This window comes from Sminthopsis crassicaudata, chromosome 5, assembly GCF_048593235.1.
Source record: "Sminthopsis crassicaudata isolate SCR6 chromosome 5, ASM4859323v1, whole genome shotgun sequence".
In the NCBI taxonomy this organism is placed as follows: domain Eukaryota; kingdom Metazoa; phylum Chordata; class Mammalia; order Dasyuromorphia; family Dasyuridae; genus Sminthopsis; species Sminthopsis crassicaudata.
In genome coordinates, this window is record NC_133621.1 from 267438788 (window position 1) to 267463343 (window position 24556).

Consider the following 24556-nt stretch of genomic DNA (forward strand, 5'->3'; position numbering starts at 1 on the left):
GTAAATGAGGCTAAAAATAAAAGAAATTAAAAATTATATATCATTATATAAGATTAATTATCTTGTAAAAGAAAAAATTCAACCAATATCTAGTAACCTTTTGAAAGGAAACAGGCTAAAAGAAACCAATGTAAAATTATGTAAAGAACATTGGCAAAATTGAATTATTATCCAAAATGCCACAAAATACCATTGTGAAATGAATAGACTCAAACATATGATTATGAATACCAAAAATAAAATCTAATTTTTTTTTTACTGAAATTGTTAACAGTCTTTCCACTCAGTGTATAAAAGCATCATAGATAACAAAAACTGGTAGTAGATTGTAAAAAGCTATGTATTTTCAATAAATGAAGGGTGGTAATCTCCAAAACTACAATTCTGGACATTATGCAAGAAGTATTAGTGAAAATATACTGACATAAATGAAAAAAAGGATGTAGTATGAAGCAAAAGCACATGTTGAAAGAGGGATTTTATTATCACATACCAAAAGTTATTCTTAATGCATAATCACAATATCTTTGAACAAAATTATTTTAAACAAAAATGGTTAATCTTTATAATTTCATTAAAAATATGATCAACTGTTTAATATTTCTAAAATCAATTCACAGTAGTCTGAATTAAAACTAGTCAGAATGAGCAACATGTTTTAATGGTTATGAAAAGGGTATCTATCTAATGCCCTACAGTATGGATGACTACTTGGAATTGTTACATTACTACTAGCATATTTTTTAAGCATTAACTTGTTCCAGTATTTCTAACAATTTATTCCATTGCAACATTAAATGGAATACTGGGCAAATTATTAGAACTACAAATGTATCAGTATTTACTTACTCCATTTATATTCATTAATCAATACTATGCATTTAAAATTCCATGGGCTAGCTAGACAATATTTTTAATCAAAAAATCAAAATCAAAAATCTAAAAAATGGATATTGGGTTGATTTTGATCATGAATGGTTCCTCATTCTCTCTTTTGGCATGTCTGAGTTTTTACACAAAAAATGACTAATATTAGAAACCTGCTGAAAATACAAATTCCTAATTTATCTTGATCAAAATAACATTGAACTTCATTTTAAAATGTTAAATGCTTGTGAAACCATATTATTTAAAGTCCCACCACTCTTTTTGTCTTCTCCTTTTCAAGTTTTTGTAGTTTCTTTCTTAAATGGATATTTTCATCAACTAGTCTTCATTTTGTTCTTCTATCACATCTAGTTTTCCAGTGTCAGTATTGAGGGTCATAAAGCTATTCTTCTAGAGCATCAGGACACAATTTGATGCTCCTACTTTGAAGACCCCTTTGTTTTGGGCATCTTTAAATCGTTTTGGAAGGAACTTATTTTCCCTCTGCATGTGGGTTGATCCTTCTGTTATGGACTCTTCTCTGAGAAATGATCTGTTCAATTTTTCATTTTCTGTATGAATTTGGTCTTCATATTTCTTTATTTTTATCTTTCACCTGGTTTAATTTTCTCTGTGTAATTTCTAACATTAATGTCTTTTCTCTGAGGGAATGACATAGTTGGTATCTCTCATTTTCATCTTTAGAAATATGAATTAACAGCTAGTCCTTTAAAGGAAGGAACTCATCTTGTAGTTGCTGAAGATTTAGTTTTGGTGTTGGATGTTCCTGATCACGTATAGCAGAACTTACACAGGAAAGATGATCCATTTTTGTCTGTAGTCTTTCTCTATTTTGTTTTTCACCTTCCAATCTAGAGTTCAATATTGCATATTGAAAAAAATTATAAGTAATTGTCTTATGTGTCTTGAAAGATTATTAAAAATGGATGAAACTTTAAAATAGTTGAAAGGAAATGTTACAGTGAAGTTTGTGAGGGAAATTTGAATTCTAATTTTCAGGATTCTTTTTTAAAATTTAATATTTTTCCTATTGTATTTTAAATAAGTTTTTATTTTCAAAATACATGCAAAGATAGTCTACTTACCCTTACTTACCCTTGCAAAACCTTGTTTCTGAAAATTTTTCTCCCTTCATTCTCCCCACCCTTTCCCCTAGACAGCAAGTTAACCAATATATATTAAACATGTGCAGTTATTCTGTACATATTTCCATTTATATCATGCTCCATAAGAAAAATCAGATCAAAAAGGGAAAAAAATGGGAAGGAAAAAAATCAAGCAAACAACAACAGAAAAGGTAATACTATGTTGACAACTACATTCAGTCCCCACAGTTCTCCTTTTTGCTACAGATGGCTCTCTCCATCACAAGTCTACTAGAATTGATCTGAATCACTTCATATTGTTGAAAAGATCCAAATATATTAAGATCCTTTTGAATCTTTTAAGATATCCATCAGTATTTTAAGTCTTATACTAGTCAAAGGGTCTGCTTACAGTCTGTTTTTACCACTATTTTAATGTTTGAAGATGCAGACTGCAAGTTAAATGAAGGCATCTAAACCCCCGAGTCAAGAATTCTGCCTATGCTATTCTTACTGAAGAAAAGAATTTTCTGGAATGGGAAACAGAATTGGAAATGATTTTCAGGAAAAATTAAGGAGATCAACTTGGATTAGAGACATGTTATGTTGTTCCTATTTTTCTTATAATTTTCAGTATTTCCCAACCCTTCATGATTGAGGTATTGAAGACAATGTCTTCATAAAGTTTAACGATAAATGAGAAAATAATTATAATGAACAAACAAGGAATATAACTTGTTGGATTAGAATCATATAGAATGATTGTCTTACTGAAAATATAAAGGACAGGGTCTATTGTGAGGGAGAAATCAATCTCAAATACTCCCATAGGAAAGTCAAAAGAGATTCTGCATGCTGACTTATGCTATTATTGTATATAATAGAACTCCCAGTAAGTCAACCATTATTAGAAAACTAGCATTCATTTAATGTTTCCTATGTACCAAGTACTGTGAGAAGCACTGGGGATATAAACAGAGTCAAAAATACCAATCCCTGCCCTCCAGGTGCTTATGGTCTATATGAGTAAAACAACAATTAAATAAAGGATATGAAAGCAAGTTACATATCAAATATCTTGGAGATAATATCAGAAAAGAAGGCACTTAATTACTAAAGGGACTGAAAATTGACAGTCAAATTTCAGAAAAACCAGGATAGAGTTACATGAAGTGATACATACTTAAGTGAGCAGAATGAGCACATTGTACTTCAATATTGGCTGATGATCCTCTATCAATAACTTAGCTCTTTTCAGCAACACAATGATCTAAAATAATATCAAAAGACCCAGGAGAAGAAATGTTATCTACATCCAGAGAAACAACTGATGGGAGCTTGAATGCAGGTCAAAGTATACTATTTTCATGTTTTTTTGTTTATTGTTTTTTTTTTGTTTTGTTTTGTTTTTGTTTTGTTTTGTTTTGTTTTGTTTTGTTTTTTGGTTTTGGTTTTGTTTTTTTTCCCATTTAGGTTGTTTCTTTTATGATGCCATGATTAATATAGAAATATGATTTACATGATAACATCTATATAATCTATATTAAATTGTTTATAGTTTTAGGAAGGAGGAAAGAGAAGGAGGAAGAGAGAAAATTTAGAAATCAAAATGTTTTAAAAATCAATGTTAAAACAAGTCTTTACATACCATCGGGGAAAAAAGAAAAAAGAACGAAAAAAGAAAGAAAAAACAAAAGCAGGTAGGCCAGTTTAGTTGGATCTCTGAGTTAGGGAGAGCAGTAAAGTGTGAGAAAACTTAAAAAATAGGAAGGGATCAAGGTATAAAAGCTTTTAAGTGCCAAAAAAAAGAAGTTTATATTTACTCCTGGAGGTGATAAGCAACCAATACTACTAAAGGAGGAGGAGAAAAGACATGGCAAGATTTATGCTTGAAGAAAATCACTTTGGTAGCTTTGAAGAATCGATTAGTGTGTGGAAGGCTTCATTCAGAGAAAGAAAGAGGAAGTATATAATAAAATAAGCAAGAAGCAATGAATGCCTGCATTATACTGATGATTGTAATTCAATAGAAACGGACCATTATGAGAGATGCTAGAAAGGCAGAAAATTTGTCATTATAAAAAGAAGGAGTTAAGGATGTTCTTAAGGTTGCAATCCTGGGTGAATCAGAAGAAGGTGCTCTCACTGATAATAGATATATTTAGAAGAGGGAGGGCTTAGGAAGAAAGATATTTCTATTAAGGGCAACATCCCATTTGAGATTTCCAAAAAGAAAAAAAAAATTGCGAAGTATAGAAGGAGCTCAAGAGAGAAACTAGGGCTGAGTGTATATAATTGTGGAAATCATCCCTCCATAAGGGTGCTAAGGGAACTCATGAGGAGCCGATGAGACCATCAAGAGAAACACTACCATTTCCGAGGTTGTAAGCTCCATTACAGCTCAGGCCATGTTATATTCTTCTCTTATCTGCTCTAAAGTTTCACAAATTGTTTTGTATATAACAGGGGACTAGGACATTTACTGAGGAATTTGAATAAGCAGATATTTATGGCATATCAGAAATAGAAACTACCTTTCTAACCTTATTATACATTACTGCCCTCTTTGCAGTCTACAACCCAGTCAGTGTCCTTCTTGTGGTTCTATACAGGACAACACAGAACTCCATTTCCCAAAGCCACACCCTTGTGCAGGGTGTCTTCTCAGCCTGGAGTACACTGCTGCTTTCCTAACCTCCCTCTCCATTAGAATTTCTTTTAAAACTCTTGTTTAGTTACCTTCTTTACTTGAAGTTGCTGCTATTACTTTCCCCTGAAAATCATGCCCTCCTTCCTGCTCCAAATTTTGTGACTTTGTGTTTACATTTATATTTATATGCCATATTCTTGGATTGAATGTGAACTTCCTGATGGCACTTCAGTTTTGCTTTTCACCCTCAGTGCCCACAACAGAGCTTGGTACACACAAGGCACCTGATAAATATATGTTGATTAAAGACAATCTGTGCTTCAGAAAATAAGATGATGAAATAAAAATGGGCACCTACCGGAAATTGTTCCAAACAGGAAGATGGACCACATGCCACTGAATAAAAAAGATTAATTATAGGGTTCATTATACTATTATGTTAAAGATTTTTCATTTTTCATTTCCTAACCTCAATTTTTCTTGATTTTACATTAAATTTTGTAATACAATGCTTCATTGTAAGAGAAATGCTTTCAAGTCTTTACTTAAACTTATGAGTACCATACCTGCCTGCATAGAGTTCTCTATCACATTCTACTTTGTAATGCCTTAATTGGGATTTAGTTTTACTTCTTTCTGAGAATTTTTCCTGGATTGCACTAATGATCTTTTCTATACGCTTAACTTTTTTTTGTTGTGTCCATTGCGATTTTTAAAGTGTTACTGACGATTCGTACATAATAACTTCTTCCTGATATTCACCAAGGTAAACTGAATCTGCATAAAGAAAAATACAAGTAAATAAACATAGTAGGATTTTAAATTCTGCAGGACAACAGCAATATATTTAGAATTCAGATCCTTTGCCACTGATAAAATAGTCTCCACATATGAATCTTAAGATCATACCAAAATATTATTTTGTCAGTAGATTTAGAGTGAATTTAAAATAACTTATTATGCATTATTGTTGATTGCTAAAGAGAATCTCGAAGTTGCACATTTATTAAGAACATTTTGGAGATTATTAATATTTTGGTCACTTAGAGAAAGATTCTACAATTTTACTTATCATGTCAATTGCTTCTATGCTTTTCTATTATCAACCAAGGAAAATTCATAGATCTTATGCTGGCATTCAAAATGTATAATGCACATTAAATAATATAGCACATATAGAATTGAAATACAACTTCCCCAAACTTATTCTACAAACTTTTATTGATTGAGAAAATGAATCTCCAAAATTAAGTGATTTGTCTATACGCACAAAGCTACTCCTTGTACACTTTTAATAATTTACCTTTTCATATTTATTTCTTTTTGTTATATATTGTCCAGTAAAATTGGACTTTTCACTGTCATTTTTCTGCCTCTTTGCTCACAATTTCCATGTAAGAAATCTTTACTCCAATCCCCTAGACTCCTATGACTTACGGAATTCCTACATATCTTTTAAAATTTTACAAAACAAATGATACTTCCAATTTTTAATTTTTTTATACTTGATAGCTGATGTTCTTTCCCACTTTATACCTCACATAGCAATATGACTATACTCTTTATTTACTTGTTATTTTATCATTTAACTGTTAATTATTTGGGTATTTTAAAATTAGGTTTATCTGTATAAGCTCTATCCCCCTCATAGACTATACATTCACTAAGGACAAAGACTTTGTCTTATCTAAAATTTGCGTATTTGGCACACAGTATGCTTTTTGCACTGGAACACATAGTGAGCCCTCTTTGACTACTTCTATAGCTGAAAAATCATCACCCGGAAGTTGAAATAATAATCATTTTTAGCTTGGCAAAGTCTGCCAGAGATTAGATGCCAATACTAGAGCCTCCAAGAACACAAAGTCATCTCTATTCTACTATGGGTCAATGCAATAGAACCTGTGTTTTCTTCTTGGATATAAACTTTGGTTTTGTTGGTTATTTGGTTACTGTTGGTTACTGTTAAACACTGCTATCCACTGGAAAATTTAAAATGATTCTTACCCTTAATATGATTTGAGGGAGAAAAATTACAATCCACTGTATCTGTCTCAAGTGACTGAGTGAGGTCATCAAGTGTTTTTGCAGCCATCTCTCCTTTATCCTATAAAATACATAAAGGCAAAGTAATAAGTCGATGTAAAATTATTGTAAAATAAACAGAAATGATAACAATGACTAATATTTAGGTAGCAAGTTAAGCTTTTCACAGCAGTTATTTATTATGCATTATCTCACAGCATCCAAACAAAAATTTCATGACAAAATCACTACTCATAATTATTTTACAAAGGAGTAAACAGGCTATAAGAGATGTTAGGTTACTTGTCCAAAATCATACAATCAGCCAAGAGCCCAAGAACAGCTTCAAATTCAGGTCTTCTTGACTATTCACTAGGCCCCATACCTACCCAGAACCTGATTTAGCAACCTTATATAAATTAACGTAAATAGTTACAACATCTCTTATACTTAGCCAATATTCTTTATCTTACTTATGAAGGAAATGAAGGAAACTCCAGCAATATAATTAATCTTCTGGCATTAACAAAGGACACATTTCATATGAAGACTATTTCTAATGCTATCTTTTTTCAGAATAAATATTCCTGTTTCATAATGCAGAAAAAGATTCTTTTCTGTTGACTGAAAATTGCATTATTTTCTAAATTAATTTATATTTTAGCAGGATTTATAATACCTTATTATTTTTTATTTAATGTATTCTTTACAAGCCTAAAAGACAAATAATTTATTTCCACATAAATATAAACGGGAAATGTATTGTTGTTGTAAATATTTGATTTTAATATAGATTACTTCAAAATCATATGGTTTTCATGTTTCTAGTCAATCACATAAACCACAGACTATGACATTATTTTATCTCAGAGCCATAATTTATAATAAATACTGATCTTTTCCTCTTTTAAAAGTATTTTTCAATGTGATTTGGAAATTTTGTTTTTAAAAATGTTTGTTTTTAAGTTTCCCAAATCTTTTTTTTAACCTTCTACAATTGGGCATTAAGAAATCCATTATAATTATGTATAGTAAAATAACAAATTTCTGCCTTCCCTATGTCCAAAAAAAAAAAAGTCCAGAAAGATGATCTCTTTTAGTGAAAACTATTGTAATAAAAGCAATAAAGCAGAACACTCTGCTGCATGCACAAGGAACTTAATATAGTTATTGGATGAATAACGACAGTTCATGTTCCCATAGCACAAGAACTTTGCTTACAACAATCCTGCTGATAACCCAGGTATTATCGTCCCTATTTTACAAATGTGTGTGTGATATGTCCTAGATTCTACTGCTAACATTGGCCTTGTGGTGCAGTGGCAAGTGAAGTGAATCTGGAGTTCAAACCCCAGCTCTTCTTCTTTTTCACTGGTATCACTGAAAATAAACCACTTAGGAGCCCGGACTACATGATCCCGGCACTGCCTTCCAGTTCTCAACCCACTCTAGAACAGTGGGAGACAGGAGACTTGAGTCTTAAATCTTCTCACTCCGAGACTGGGATTATTACTAATGCTTGGGTATGTATGGTGAAAACTACTTTTTACAGACAAATGTCAATCCTGCTGTGTTCTGTTACCCCAAAGAGTAAATTGGAGTGTATATCACTGGGGCAGGTTCCCCATATCTGAGAAAAGGAGAATTTCAACCATCAAACAGTGGGAAGTAATGTGGCATGTATAAAAAAGGGGAGTTTGGGCCCACTAGCTTTCCTGGAATGCATAAGTCTCACGCACCAGAATACTCAGAAAGAACACAAACAGAAAAAAAAAAAAAAAAATCAGGAAAACAGTTTTCTAGAAAGAGAAAAAGCACACATTGCTAATATTTTTCTATGAACTAGTCCAATAGTAGTTTACCTTAATTCATCAGAATCTGTCTCACTTAAGGTGCTGTCATCATGACTACAGAGTAGGATATCAGATGAGGAATTCATGTTTTCACAAGTCATACTAGAATCTTTGGAAATCCACTTCTCCTTTTCAGGCTTTTTTACATTTTTCCTATGCATGTCAGAGTCATTGCAGGAAAAAAAAAAATCCATCAGGGTATCTTTAAATTATTCTTTATAGAAAAATTTTCATAAAACAGTGAGGGAAATTTATTTTTGCTCTTTTAACACATACAACATTTTACTTCTAGAATAAACTTCCTTAACTAAGGTACTGATCATATCATTCCCCAGATCATAAACTTTTAATAGTCCCTCTCTGTTTGTAGTGCATTAAACTGCACTGTCTGCCTGTGAAGCTTCTTCATCTAAATCCAACAAAGATTCCCACATTCCTTCCCAGAAAACAAGGTTGTTTCCAATCACAGCTGTCTTCTCTAGTCTAGGAATAGATTCTGCTTATTTCTCATCCAACTTATTTTTTAACAGACAATGTTTTCCATTTGTTGCCTGTACTTGGACTAAAAAAGATCAGTCATGTAAATGCAGGTTGTTGTGATTAAACAATTTGTGTGCAAAATATCAGGAATTTATCAAGACAGGCTTCCTATAGAGACAAGGCCAGGAGAAAGTCTTAATTGATGATTGTAGGTTGAATTCTAAGAATTCATAGAATCCAGGAGGAGGGAAGTGACACTTTCCTTATACTATGCCCTGATCACAACTTGTTTGAAGAATATGTTCATTCCTGGGAGATATATTTTAGAAAAGACAATTAGCACTCAGAATAATTCCAGAGAAGAGAAATCAGGATGGTGAAGGAAAAAGACCTTGTTAAATAAAGGGCAACTGATGATGTTTACCATAAAGAAGAGAAGAGAAAGAACTGGGATGAAAGGAAGTAGTATATGTGCTCAAATATAAAATAAAACAATGTTTAATTGACCCTCCAAAGGCTTTCAATACTAGGCACAGGAAACACATTTGGGATCAATGTATGAAAAACAAAGAACACAAAAGCAACCCACTTCCAAACAACTAAAACTTATTTAAAAAGGAATGGACTGCCTATGGAATTGACACATTCCTTTCTCTCTCTCTCTCTCTCTCTCTCTCTCTCTCTCTCTCTCTCTCTCTCTCTCTCTCTCTCTCTCTCTCCTCTCTCTCTCTCCCTCCCTCCCTCCCTCCCTCCCTCCCTCCCTCTCTCTCTCTCTCTCTCTCTCTCTCTCTCTCTCTCTCTCTCTCTCTCTGTGTGTGTGTGTGTAGGTGTGTGTGACAGAGACAGAGAGACAGGGACAGAGAGACAAAGAGAGGGACAGAGAGATTGTACATGCTAGTTATAACTTTGAGCAAAGGTAGTAAGATTGTTCTTTATTTACCTCAAATGGACTTCACAAACCTACCTGTTGCTCTGTTCATGTAGCTTTTAGATAACTTCATCTTCCTACTCTGATAAAGTTTCAAAGAAGAAATTTAGTGGGAAAAAGCACATTTTGTAATCATTCTTGATATCCATTTTATTCCATCATGTAATTTTATTCTCAGATTTAACAACATTTAAAAAGAATGCTTGCTAGCAACTTACCCTCTTTTGATGCCCTTTTTGTCAAACTTTCCCAAAGAATAGTAATTTCTCTGGTGCTTTAGCAGCATTTCCTCTCTCCAACTGCTAAACACACACCCCAATGAGTTATTTTTACCCAATGGCAAGAAAAATTTTAAAAACAAAAATATTCACAGCAACCACTTTTTGTAGCAGCAAATAACTGGGAATGGCTAAGCAAATTGTGTTTTGTTGATGGATGCATGGTCATTGTGTATGGTTAGAAATCATACTTATATAAAAGCATAAGAATATTTATATGAATTAATGCAAAATGAAATAAGGACAACAGGACAACAATATAAATTTTGACTATAATAATGTTATTATTGAGGACAATAAAATAACTGCAATTTAATACTGTGAAATTATAATGTCAAAGCTTAGTCCAGATGAAAGGGTATCACCTCCTATTTATGCAGGGTGGAAGACTTTCAATATGGAACACTGCATGTAATAGTGATGTATTAATTAGGGATGTTTCACTAGAAGGCTAAGGAAAGAGATCTTGAAAAATGAAGCTGATATAAAAGTAATACAAGATGATTTTTAAGAAAGGAAACTTTCTCTCAATTGTCCATTGCTTTCCTGTGTCTTACTAATAAGTCTAATATGGTTTCACTAATCAAAGGAATAAAGTAGATAACTTTCTGTCTGCATGCAACTATGGTCACAATGTATGAATACTGGCATTGAAGCAGGGAAAGATGCCCTTTTTCAGTGTCTCCCAAATAAGTTATATATTGTTGTTTTCCTAATGTATCTAATTTGTTTTTATCTTAAACTTAATTGTTCAAGGAAAAGTTTTTTAAGGCTATTAAATTACTTTTCAATTTTATTTTCAATAAAAGTAAATCCAGGCTTAATTTTTCAAACACTCTCTACTTTCTAAATGTTAGTCCAGATCACTTCCACATTTCAGCTCTCCTAAGTTGGAATTTTAGAGGTCTTCAAGTATGTACAGTCCCAAAATGAATTGTGAACCCTCTTTACTGTATTCCTGTGTCTCATCTTGTGGTGCTAAGACTTTTTTAGATGGGGCAGCAGGTAGTTGTTATTTGTTTTTTTCCTCTTCCTCAACCTGTCCAGTAGCCACATGAGCACTAGAAGGCCTTAAATGCTAGGTGAGCACTGCTCTCTACAACTCTGTCAATTCCCCCTTTTGATTCTTCCATCCTGAAAGGATATTAGCCTTTTTTCTCCTCAGGCCTGTCTTACAGAGTGATGTGTTGGTAAATAGATCTTTTTAATGAGTTGCATGTCTGCAATTAAAAGTGTGAGGTTCTTGAGATTCTAGGTTTTCTGAGTTTTTTGGTGGTATCCGCAGTGCTTGGCTCATGATAAGCACTTAAACGGGTTCATTCTTAGACATTTCTCTATTGATGGGAAACTTTTTAACATCTAAAAGAACCCAACTAATTTTTGGAGTAGCTGTAAGCCTATTCTCATATCTCATTAGCACTTATTATTTATACATTTGCAAACATTTGAAAATTCCCTTGCTTTGCTCCTTGCTATCCATATCTTTTTTTTCATCCTATTCTTTTGGAACCCCTCAAAGGTTATCTAACTCTTTTAATATACACTGATATAACAATTCCAAAATAAAAGAACATACTTACAGTAAGGAACAATATACATTCATGGGACCTTCATTCCTTTCTCAGCAAAAAACAAGTGGATGCAGAGTGAATCAGAATCTAGATTTTTAGAGCAAACTAAACATACCATGAATGTTAATATTTGATAATAAACATATTTTGAATATTTTGACAAACTTACCCCTTAAAAATTGGTGCCCAAGTGCTAAATTTTCCCTGGAGGAAATGCCCATTATTGGAATTTCTTCCCCAGGAAGTGTGTTTTCTTCATCTTTACCAAGCTGATGATTCTCCATTGAAAATATCTCATTAACGTTGCCATCTCTTCTGTTTTTAGTTAATTGATCATCTTTTCTCTCGAATGACTCCATTTCGTTGTGTTGATGCTTTTGCTCCACCTAAAAGGAAAGCTTAGTATCATTGCCACTTTATTCCTTATCTGCCTCTGTGAGAGAGATGTGTGTGTGTGTGTGTGTATGTACATATATATGTACATATACACATATCTATTCTTTAATACATAATATTTCATATACGTATTTATATGCTAACTTAGGTACAAATACTAGATTTGTGATTTCTCTAGTACAAGGATCTACTTGAAGAGAAAATTCCCTCTACCAATTCCACCAATAACGAGAACATGGAGATGTTTATTGACTTGCCTATCTATGTCAGAAGTTGGACTTGAAAAAGGTCTTCTTGGCTCACTATCAAATATGCTATGCTAACTTTAATTTTTCTATTTTATTTTGAAATACACATTATCCTCAATAGATATTACCTTCATTTTTATATCATAGTCAAAAATGATGATACTTTTATAAGTTTTGTTAGAAAGCAGAAAAATTGGTTCATTTTTCAAAATGATAGCTTAATTATCACCTCATTTTGTTTTCTCATCCTATTTTCACATGCTTCTCTCATTTCTCTCCTTTAACAAGCAGACAGGGATAAAGAGATAAAATAGCTGACTTATTTTTGGCCTTTTTTACCATGTCCCTATGACGAACAAATAGACCCAGTTCATTTTTAACTATAGGATGATTGTTTCCAATCCCATTTCTCATTTCTTTTTCCTTATTGTCAAGTTCAAAAAAGTACTACAAAAAACAAAAACAAAAAATACCCTAAAATTAGTCATTGAAATATTGGGTTAAAAACACAGGAAATTGAGGAGAGTGAGATTTAGGCAATGTGACTGCTACATTATGGAATATCAGTGCTATTCCCTGTGCAGGTGCACTGAATCACAATCTTTTTAGGAAAGAAAAAAAAATTAGGAAAAAACAAAACAAAACAAAAAAACAACCTTAGTCTAATGCTCTCATTTTGTTGATGAGGAATCTGAAGCACAGATACATTAAGTAATTTGGTCAAAGTCATGATAATAAACTAATAGCAGAATCTAGTATTTCTGGGTATAGGCCCCACATTTGATTCAGAATGAATTTGCATTATTTCGTACTTTGTAGAGAGATAGACAGTTGTAGATTGATAGATTTCAGAGTTAGCATTGAGTTTCTCATCAGAAGTTTTAAGCTTAAATACCAAATTGAGATTCTATTTCCTTGTTTGTAAAGATGTCCCAGCACTTTATAGGAATAGAAATGAAGATCAAATGGGAATACTTTGTAATGAGAGTTATACTCTCATGATGTTTGGACAGGACCTTTAAGATCATCAATGGGAGTGACTCCAAGTGAGGAAACTCCCTCCATAAAGTCAGGTCAGCCTCTGCTTCTAGTAGCAGTTGCCTGGTAAAATCAATAGACTTGCCCAAGATAACATAACACATTAGAAGCAGCACTTGAATCTAAGTCTAACTGAATGAGTTTGGCTCTCTCTCCACTATCCTCTCTTTTATCTTCAGTTATTATTGTGAAAGGATAATGATAATTATAAGATAGACACATAACAGTACATATGAACCAAGAGACTCTGGCCATGTAGTCTAACTTCTCTAAGCCTAACTCTTCCTCAGTGATAAGATAAGGGGATTTGACTCCATGACTGTCAATGTTCCAAAAAATAAAACTCAATGAATGAACTATACTAATTTAATAGTATCTAAAGCCAGTCTCTTGCACAACCATATCACAAGTCAGTGTTTTGCTATTGTTTTGCTATCTTTTCTTCTAGTTTACATTATTTCTAAGTGCTAAAATGACAGGTACCTATAGCAAATTAAAATATATTTTGAAAAAGCAAGTCAATGCAAGAAGAGGAGCACTAAACTTGAAGAGAGAAAATCTAGGTTTAAGTTTCAATTCTGTAATTTATTAGTGGTGGAATAGAGAAATAGTAAATTGATGACTGATATTAAATGATTAATTAGCAAAATTGTGTTTCATTTTGTTTTGAAACACAAAAAGTCATGATTTTAGTTATATGAGTAAAGGTAAATAAGCAGATTGTCATAAATGTATTAATTTAGTCAGATGAATTTTTTAGAAATTTCCAAAGTTTGGCTTATGTTTTCAGTATTTTAAGTCACAACACATTACATTTGGTTAAGAAAATAAAAATGACCATAGAAAGCAAAATTCTTTCAAATGTCATATATTACAAGGATTTGCATAAAAGAAAATCTGAGTTCTTTATATGTCTTTTAGTTTGTGTTCTAATTATCTTTAGGCTTATCCTAGTTCTTTTGGTTACCTAGTCTAATATTTCAATTTGTATGTCTGATTTAGAAAATTCATTGGTTACATGCCAAATATTTTGGAAATTGATGGAGTAATTTAGATGACCAAAATAAAAACTGTAAAAAAGATTTTCTGGATAATTTTCTTAATGCAACTTTCAATGTAAATTGTACAAATAGCAAGCATGTGAACATAGCATTTTCATCATATGAAAAATCAATTGCACGGGAGGATTGATGAAGATGAAAAATAAATAGAATATAGAGTGTCAAAAGGTGAATCTACCTCTTTTTCTGATGGTATTTTTTCTTTATCCAATGTCAGGGACTCTGCTTGCAACATTCCTAAATCATTTGTTAATCTTTGTGAATCTTGCTTTAATTTTTTATCCAGGTGCATTTTTGAGATTTTGTCCCCATCTGGAAGGGAGTATCTCCAATGCCTTAGCTCACTGGTAGAGTTACTGGCATTTTAATCACTATCCTCAAATGATATTTCTATATGTTTGGTTTTCTTCTTACATTTTCTTGCAATATAAAGTTCAGGCTTTTTTTCTTGGCTGATTGCATCTTCCTTCATTTCATTTGAGCCCGCTCTTTTTATATTTTCTTCATTATAAGCAAAATCTTCTTCATATATATTAGAAGTACATTCAACTTCTGTGTGAATATCATTCTTAGGCTTTGGGGTGCCAAGAATGTTTTCTTGCAAAGTGCTCTGTAAATTCTGGAAAACAACATTTTCCAAATCATGCTCTCTTCCTTCAGGAAATGACGGATGAAGTCCTGCAGGGAGAGGGCCTTGATATGTCTCCTTTTCCTCAGAGTCACTTAAGGTATTTGCCAAAGTAGATGTAGCTACCTCTCCAAACTCATCTTTTTGGAGTTTCTCTTGAGTGTCATCAGCAATTTGGAACTTTTTCTCAATTTCACCATGCACCTGTGTTAACTTAGTTTTCTTGATTCTAAATTTATTTTTAAATTTCATTTTTTTCTCTTTGTCCCTCATTTTTTCAGGATTTTCTGTGCAATTTGTATCTGCATCTAAATGTATGTCCTTAACATTAGATTTCTTATTGAATTTTGCTTGTGGAGATCTTCTTTTCCAATTCAAAAATGGGAAACAAAGACACTGAAATCGTTTCCTAGATGCTGTTTGTTCTGGTATGCTGGTTGTTTCCAAAGTAACTTTATCCTGGGGTAATGAAATAAGGACAAAGAACAATTAGAACTCAAACAAATAATAGTTAAACTTAATCTTTTAATCTTAGTGTTTTACATAATCCCAAATCATCTATGTTTCAAAAGAATGTTAGAAAAAATTAAATTTTCTCTAAATGAAAGAAAAAAAATGAAATTTTAAAGTAAGTTTTAGCTAGGATATTTTGTATTAGGTTAATATTATACTTGTATTGCATACTATGCATACTATATTCCCAAAAAAACAAATAGAAAAATTTCTCATTTCATATTTTAATAGTTTTTCCTGCTCTAAAAGGACAATTTTTTAATCAAAAATAGATTGTAAAGAGATTTTGTTTTTAACTGATAAATTTAAATGATAAATTTTGAAATAATAATACAGATATGTTCTGCCTAATCTGCTTAGCCAAAAAAAAAAAAGTAAAATATAAGGTTGAAATGGGATAAAAAATTAGAGAGATATTTTTAACTAGTAAATTTTTTCACCACATTTATGTGTTTCTCTATTATTCATTTTGTAATTTCTTTGAATTAAAGTTCAAATAAAAGTGTAAAAATAGCAAATGTAAATTATGACGTAAGTGTGAGGAAAACTAGAATGTGATTTAAAGGAAACTTATTTTCAAAAATATATACCTATATAGATTGTCCCCTTCTGAGTTCAGTTCGAGTCCATATAATCTCTCTTTTTTAAAAATTAGAGGATAAGACTGGGCAAGAGAAAACAAATGCTTTTTGCATATAATTAAAGAATAAGAGATAAGAAATGATTACAAAATGATAACTTAGGGACATTAATAGAATTATTCGGCCATGGAGTATTAAGTAACTATTTCAAAATAGTCAAAATGTGATTCCCTGACCCAGTATAATCATTCAAATGTTCAAATGAGTTGGGATTATAATTCTATAATTAAATGGGACAAACCACAATATCGATGCCTACCTACAGATATTTTGGAATAAATTGTTTTTAGAATCACATCATTTACAAATAACAGTCAAATTTTTTTTTTCTTGTTCAGTCATGTCTGACTTTTTTCAAGACCTACAAACAGCTTCTTCCGTATCTAAAGACCCACTGAATTCTATTAATTGCTAACCCTGGCCAAAACAATCCAGGAGCCTGGGACTCCACACACCTTCAAGATCATAAAAAGGAAATCCTGGAGACCACTCTTGGCAGGAGCCCTAAAACATGGTGTCCTTACACTGGCCATGTAAGAGTTCCTGTCTACCCAGGGACCAGCTCTGGCCCTGGCATCTTTCTACCTTTACCCTTACTTCCAAACCCCTACAATACACCTTTTTTTTTTTTTTTTTTTTTTTTTTTTTTTTTTATCAATCTAGGTTTTCGGGTCTGTAAATTCCTTTACAGCGACTCTGGGCCATCACTAGATTGCATTGAACTATGTATCCTTGCACCAAACCCAAAGGGGTTCCCCTTCCCTAACTCTCATCAAATCTTCCTGACTCCAGATCTGAATCTCTATCTCCTATGCCACTTAGTTGTTGACAAATATGTAGAATATATTTATACTTTAAATTGCATTGAATGTCATTTCTCCAAAATTAGACATTTATTAACTCCTACTTGAATTGAGATGGCAAAATCGTATTGGGCTGATTTTCATTATATCCCAAACAAACAGATTCAGCAAGAAAACAAAAGCACTACAACTGCATAAGAATATCATCCACAATATCCCTAAATAGTTGACAGTGAGCTTCCAGCTAGAGACATTAATTGTTGGGGTCCATATTGCCTTCTAAAGCAGTTATGTTTTTTGTTGCTCTATCCATGATGGAGAATCTGTTATTTCCTTTAATGAACACAGATCAAGTAATAGAATCTTTTCATGTAAAACTAAGGGCTGAAGTATAGACCTCAATGATAACTATTTTCTGTTCTATATCATGGCTATTCCTGTAGCTGAAACCTATGGATTTTAAGAAGATATTCAATTCACTGATTTGTTGATGAGTGTGCTAGTATTTGGGCAATACTCAGATTAAAATTCAATAATTAATTCACGAGGATGTTATCCGATCTGAATTGTTGATTTTTAAGAAATCACATTGGAACAGTCATTTCAATTCTTGTTTCTAGGCAGAGAAATAATGATTCAAAAATATGATTGAAATGTATTGTCTAGAAAAGATTGTGAAAAGGTTGTGAACTGGAATCTCGTTGTAGAAAGATGGTGTTGGGAAGGTAAAGCTGTGTGACCTGCTTTGTTTTTCAAGCCTCTCTTGTTTCTTGATTGTGCAGGTTGTTCTAACAAAATGAACATGATAAAAAGACTATTGAGAGCAGATTCTATCTTGCAAAAAGCATCTGAAACCTGGACTTTAGAACTCTTCTGATTTCAGTTAAAGAAGATATTACTAGTTAGTGAGACTAAAGCATGACACATCCTGAGTCTATTCCCCACTGAGCTCAAGTAATGTGGTTAGGGTTAGCACCAAAAAAAACCCTTCAGCTAATTTGCACATTGAACTGAAAAATCTTTGCCTAAAATCTTTGAGTAATTACAGTTTACCAGGGAGTTGTCATGGTATTAGGAAAGGTTAACGTTGTTATGAATTCCTTGGAAGTTCCAGCATGAGTAATAAATAGTTCCTGCATATTTCCCATAAGAAAATCCAAAGATGAATAATTAAGAATTCATATGTGTTCAATAGAACAAAATATACTAGATATCTCAGAAGTTTCACTTTAAAAAAAATTCTCATCATTCTAAAGATAGAAGACTAGATCCAAGGAATGTCAAAACCCAGTGTGCCTGGATTTCAACAAGTATTTCAAAAAGTTTCTCACAAGATCTTTGTGGCCTAGGAGAAAAATGTGGACTGTATTAAAGAAAAATTTGGTAGATTAGGAGTAGTTTCACTGGGTGGATTTAAACAACACCAATTTTCCTGGAGGGCAAAGGGTAGCTTTACCTCCAGGGCTTTCTCTATCCAACACTTTACACTGATAATCAGGATGAAGTAATAGATCTAATACTTATTAGCAGAATTGTCAATGGAATGGGATTGATAGAGGATATAGAAGAAATAAATCAAAGAACTGAGATTCCAATGGATCTTTATAGATTAGAACAAGGAGATAGTGCTAACAAGGAATATCTCAAAGGGGACAAATTAAAATACTGGAATTATATTTTTAAAAATCAGCTGCATATGTATACAATGGGGCAAAACAGTTTTTCATAAAAATTCTCAAAGACCAAGAAATATTTGTTAGTGGGTCATAAGTTTAATATGATGAGGGTATCAAAAGGGATTATATGATCTTTGCAGCAAAAGTGACGGGCCTTATTCTATCTTCATAATTCCACATTATTATGTTTAGGTAGGACACTGGAAAAGTGCAGTCCAGAGGAACTAAAAGAGTCATTAGAAATCAACCACGATTTATATCATAGGACAGTCTGGTAATTAAGTAGGGGTGTCTAGTTTTCAAAAAAGACAATTTAAAAGATGTCAGGAATCGAGAAAGAGCTATCAATCTGTCAATCCTTTCCGTGTCCTGGGCCAGGTGAGGTTTCCCGTGATGTCATCAAAAAACTAGGGAATTTCTTCAACTTCATTCTTTAACTCAGAACCATTAGCCCTGGCTGCACATTATAGAAAGCTGTAATTTAGCTCACTATAAGAAAACATCCCAAACTATCAGAGCTGTTCAATATACAATGGGCTGATTTACTTGGGGAGTAACTTTTCAATCACATCAAATTTTCTACTTTTTTGGGGGGATTCTGCAGACAGGATTTGTTAATTCTGACAAAGATAAACTAGATTCACTTTGATCATCAATGCTAAGATATTATTATGATGGCACCTTCAATGCCATACATTGACATTTTTATATATTGATGGAATGTAGTATATTTTTTCGAACGAGACATACATTTCCAGATATTGATATTCCAGGTTATCCTGCCATCAGTGACAAAAATGTTAGCTTGCCTAACAAAAAAATCAGAACATATTTTTTAAAATGTGCTCTTTCACATGCTTCCAGATCTATGGTATTTCTGTTATCATAATTATTTTGCTGAATAAAGGGAAAACAATGAAATAATCAAGTAGTTTAACTAACTTCTTTATCATTTAAGAAATGTTCAAAATTGCAGTATCTTTGGATTACTCTTTTTCTTCTATTATTACCTAGCTAGGGTTGGAGTTTTGCTGTTGGTCCCTATACCCACAAAGAACATTTCAACTCCTAAAAAAAAGACAAAAATACATTTTAAAGTACACTAAGTTCTGAAAATCACTTCCAGTAAAATTTGTATGAAAGACACTTTTACTAAAATAAAATATCAGAAATTACAGTATCTATTGTTGTATAACAAATGGTCAGTAGAATGATTTTACAGAGGCCTGAGGAGAATTACATGATGATGCTCAGAGAAATAAACAGAATTAGGAAATCATCATGCATGGCAACAAGAAGAATATACGATGATCAATTCTGATAGATGTGCCTATTTCCAACCATGAGATGATTCAGATCCATTCCAATAATCTTGTGATGAAGAGAGCCATCTACACCCAGAAAGAGGACTGTGTAAACTGAGAATGGACCACAACATATCATTTTCACTCTTTCTGTTGTTTGCTTGTATTTTGTTTCCTTTGTCAATTATGTTTTTCCTTTTTCAATTGATTTTTCTTGTGCAGCAAGATATTTATATAAATATGTATACATATATTGGAATTAACACATATTTTAACATATTTAACATGTATTGGATTACCTGCCATCTATGGAAAATGATGAAGAGAAGAAAGGGAAAATTTGGAACACAAGATTTTGCAAGGATCAATGTTGAAAAATTACTCATGCATATGGTATATAAATAAGAAGCTTTAATAAAAATCTGTAAAAAAGGAAAATTTAACATCACTTTTCCATACCTGTTCCTGGTCACTTTTATCAAAAATGTCCTGGCTTCCATCTGGTGGTCCTTTACATTTCAATTCTTGTTTCAAGTCTAAGTAATATTTAAGTGAAAATTTATTTTATTTAGAATTATTTTTCTTATATGAATGAAATCCTCTCCTTATTAACAGTAATGACAGTTGTGACAGATAATGATTTTATCTATTGTAATCTATGTTCAGATAAGTCATAAAATATCAGAAATTTCTACCTTATTAATTAATTAATTTGATTATTTTGCTATTTCAATCTACTGCTAGATTTTAAGCTTTTTGTGAGATGCTCATTTTAAAACCTTTCAGTTTTGTAAGTAATTTTTAAAAAAGCATCACTGGTCTAATTCTGCAATTATTAATTCAATGTTATTACCATGTAAAATTCCCCTCAACTTATATAAATTAACATTCATGAAAAACCAAGCTATTTACAGAGATATTGATAATACATCTCAGAAAATAAAATTTAAAACTTTGAATATCATTTATTTTATGATAAAAATTAGTTTATCATACATCAGTCCAAAACATCTTAACAAATTTTGTACTACCATAAACTATATAAAGTTAGGCTTAGTATATATCGGTCTACTCGGCACTAAGAAACTGAAGGAGGGTTAGAACGTTGACAATGGAAACAAATGCTTCCATAACAGCATGAAACAGATTTAATTAGTAATATAACCATTTTAACTAACTTGCTTATTAATATTTTTGCTCATAAAACTAGGCTAAAAAAGTCATTAATTTTCCTCTTTCTAAATACATAATAGACAAATTGCCTGATACATTTCTACCCTTATTGTTTTGTTTTGTTTCCTTCATTCATGGATGCACCATTTTCTGATTGGGGAAGACAGTGTTTCAGTGACTATGGACAGGTGGACAGGAGAGACTGATAGCATATGTGCTGCTAGAAGTGACCCATATTTCTTCCTATGTGTATACTCTGTGTGGGCGCCATTGCAAGTCTGACAGTTCAGTGATGATGTTATTTTTTTTTACCTCAGAAATTAATGAAGTAGACAATATATAACTCATACTCATTGGATAGGAGAAGTCACCTTCTGTCCATCAGTTTCTAGAATATCTGGAACAATGAACTCATTTGATCCATAGTTCCCTTTATGAAAAGTTCGGAAAAACAAAAGGGTATTGTATCTAATTTGAATAAGCCTTACAATGGATGACAGTGTCATGTACATAATAGTAGGTACTTTGTAACTTTAGTCTATCGTGTTTTTGTTTTTGTTTTTTGCTGAGGCAATGGAGGTGACTTGCCCAGGGTTGCACAGCTAGGAAGTTGAAGTGTCTGAGACAGATTTGAACTCAGGTCCTCCTGGCTTCAGAGCTAGTGCTCTATCCACTATACCAACAAGCTGCCCCAGTTGATCATGTGTATAATGAATATGCCTTTAAAAGAAACCAACAAATTGAGATATTGGGAAATAATTATCAAGAAGACTAGTAAACTCCAGAAAAACTTTATGGAGTTTGCACATGACAAAGTTTCTGAAAAGGGAGATTTCACCAGATGGCCTGAAAGGACACAGGGCAGGACAATATGTAGGAAAATGATGAAAATAGTTTGGATGAAAAAGAGGGAACACAAACAGGACGAAGTAGGGCTGAAAAGGTGAGAGTCTTCCTGTCCAGGGCTTTAGGGGCCCCCATTTCTGCATCTGCTAAATTATTAGTGGCAAGTGATTTCCCTCTCCCCTTCCCCAGTTATGTGAAAACTTTTCTTTTTCAGTTTGTATTTTCCGTTCACCTCATTTTAACATTCTTAAACTATTGTTACTAGACTCTAAGGTTCAGCAAAGTAGGCCAACAAAGAACTCTCAAGGACATCTGGAGCTCCTCCTATTCAGTGTGAAAGGAAAGGAGTCTTTGGTTGCTCTCTCCCCACCCTGGTTCCAAAACAGCATCTTCCCCTATCTATTTCTCACTTCCTATTGCCTGCTCTTTTTTTCACCCTTTCTCACTTACTAACATTTATTGACATTATGCTAGAGTACAAAAGTCTGAACAGAAACAGAATAATCTAGCAACTTCTGAAGGTTTTTAAAAATGAATTTTTATGACAAGTATCTTCAGGTTACACTTTACAGGAAGTAAATAAATTAAAGACTTCAGCATCTGGGGGTGAGAGACATCAATGAAGTTAGAGAGGCAGGCCTGCAATGAGGAAGGTTTCAGCCCAAGTTCCACCTCTGAAACACACTGGTTGTGTGACTATGAACAAACTTTCAGTGCTCTAGGCAATTCTCTGAGGCTTTGTTTCAATGAAGTTTAAGGTCTAGTCTCTATCACCAAAAAACAAATAAAGAAAGAAATAAATGATGTGACATGACCTCATATCATAGAAGTTGTCATCTGTATAACTAACCAATTCAGCTGAAAAGTAACTCATTCAGTTTGCTAAAACTAAGCACATTGCAAAGGCTGGAGGAATATTAGCAGAGACACTTCCTAGAGCCAATTAGTCACTCCACATCATGTATAGCTTATTTCTTTGTCCATTAACCTCTTGCCTTCAACAATATTGATTATAGTACTGTGAGTAGCAGTGGGACAACATGCAATTTCTTATCTTCTATCTATTTGATGATACTTTACTCCAGCCCCAACATTCTATCCCCTATTTTTCCAGCTCTCACATACATTATATTTTTGGTTGCTGAGGCAATTGGGGTTAAGTGATACTCAACTAGGAAGTGTTAAGTGCATGAAAATAGATTTGAACTCAGGTCATCCTGAATTCAGGGCTGGTGCTCTATCCACTGCCTAACCTATCTGCCCCTTCTTTTTCCTTTTTTAATTGAAACCCCACTTTCTACACAATATAAACTTACCTTCATGTTGTCCCAAAGAAATAACGTCTTGTATATTTTGACTTGTAGATGCAAATATATGTTCTGAAGATCTTTCCAAGACACTTTCAAAAGAACACTGATAAAATGAAAACATCAACAAAATTGTTAACAAGTCCACTGATTAAAGTACTCCTAAATGTTTTCTACAATTAAATTGTGAAGAATTTCCACCTAGAGAGAAGGATCTATAGAAAACACAATATTTTTACAACATTTTCTTCAAAAGAACCGTTTCATGCTTACACTTTTCATGATTATTTTCTATCTTTTTTTTTTCTTTAGAGGAGATAACTCTGAGTTTTCATACAGAAATGGTTGAACTTGTAAGGAAGGATAAAATTCTAACTCAGGATATCATTATGATTGTCATTACATAATACATAAAATAATATTTTTCACATGCTAAATATATGTGAGAAGAAAATGTTTTTGTACATAATCCCTCTTAAATAGTGGCCTATTTAATAGAGGCCTAAGCTTGGAATCAGGAAGATTGCTCTTTATGAATTAAATTCTGGCCTCAGACACTAGCTGTATGCCCCTGGACAATTCATTGAATCTCATTTGTCTCAATTCCTTACTAAGAAGGAAATGCCAAACTATTTCTATTCCTTTGACAAGAAAATACTAAATGTGCTCTTGAAGAGCCAGACACAAATAAAATGATTAAATGACAACAAAGCCTTGGCCAGTCCAATTTGATCTATGTTTGACCTATCTATCCATCTATCCATTCATTTATCGATCTATCTATCTATATATGTATGTATGTCTGAAATGTGTATATGTATCTAAAACATATACACACTGATATATATTATACACTTATTCCAATATATATACATGTCTACTATAAATATGTATATAGAATTATATATATATATACATATATATATATATATACATTAATACAAAAATACATACAAAGAAAAACAAACAAAAGACAAAATGTTTTAAAAAGTATATAAAAAAGATGAGAATATGTCTTATATAAATTTGCCAGTGGCATTTCTCTAATCATCACAGAAACAGAAAATTTAACTTAACCACAATGCAGATCTATTATACTATATAATTCATTGTTACTAGTTGGGTATTCAATATCCAACTCTACCCCTCTCTCATACTTAGATT

General features: G+C 32.5%; 1 protein-coding gene across 14 annotated transcripts in view; it reads right to left on the reverse strand.

Moving 5' to 3' along the window:
* Nucleotides 1-463: 463 nt before the first annotated feature.
* LOC141544595 (uncharacterized) overlaps nt 464-24556 on the reverse strand; it is a 79932-nt gene continuing 55839 nt past the window's right edge. Inside the window, exons 9-17 of one of the 14 annotated variants that reach the window (XM_074270978.1) lie at nt 23402-23498; nt 20526-20602; nt 14680-15588; nt 9946-12144; nt 8511-8654; nt 6631-6730; nt 4982-5019; nt 3157-3243; nt 464-1739 (exon numbers count right to left, since the gene is read on the reverse strand). In XM_074270978.1, the coding sequence (XP_074127079.1) occupies nt 14866-15588; nt 20526-20602; nt 23402-23498 (897 nt within the window). In that variant the 3' untranslated portion in view covers nt 464-1739; nt 3157-3243; nt 4982-5019; ... (2 more) ...; nt 9946-12144; nt 14680-14865. Of the gene's footprint in view, nt 5401-6630; nt 6731-8510; nt 8655-9945; nt 12145-14679; nt 15589-20525; nt 20603-23401; nt 23499-24556 lie in introns of all 14 variants that reach the window. The other 13 variants (XM_074270976.1, XM_074270975.1, XM_074270974.1 and 10 more) reach the window with 13 other exon arrangements.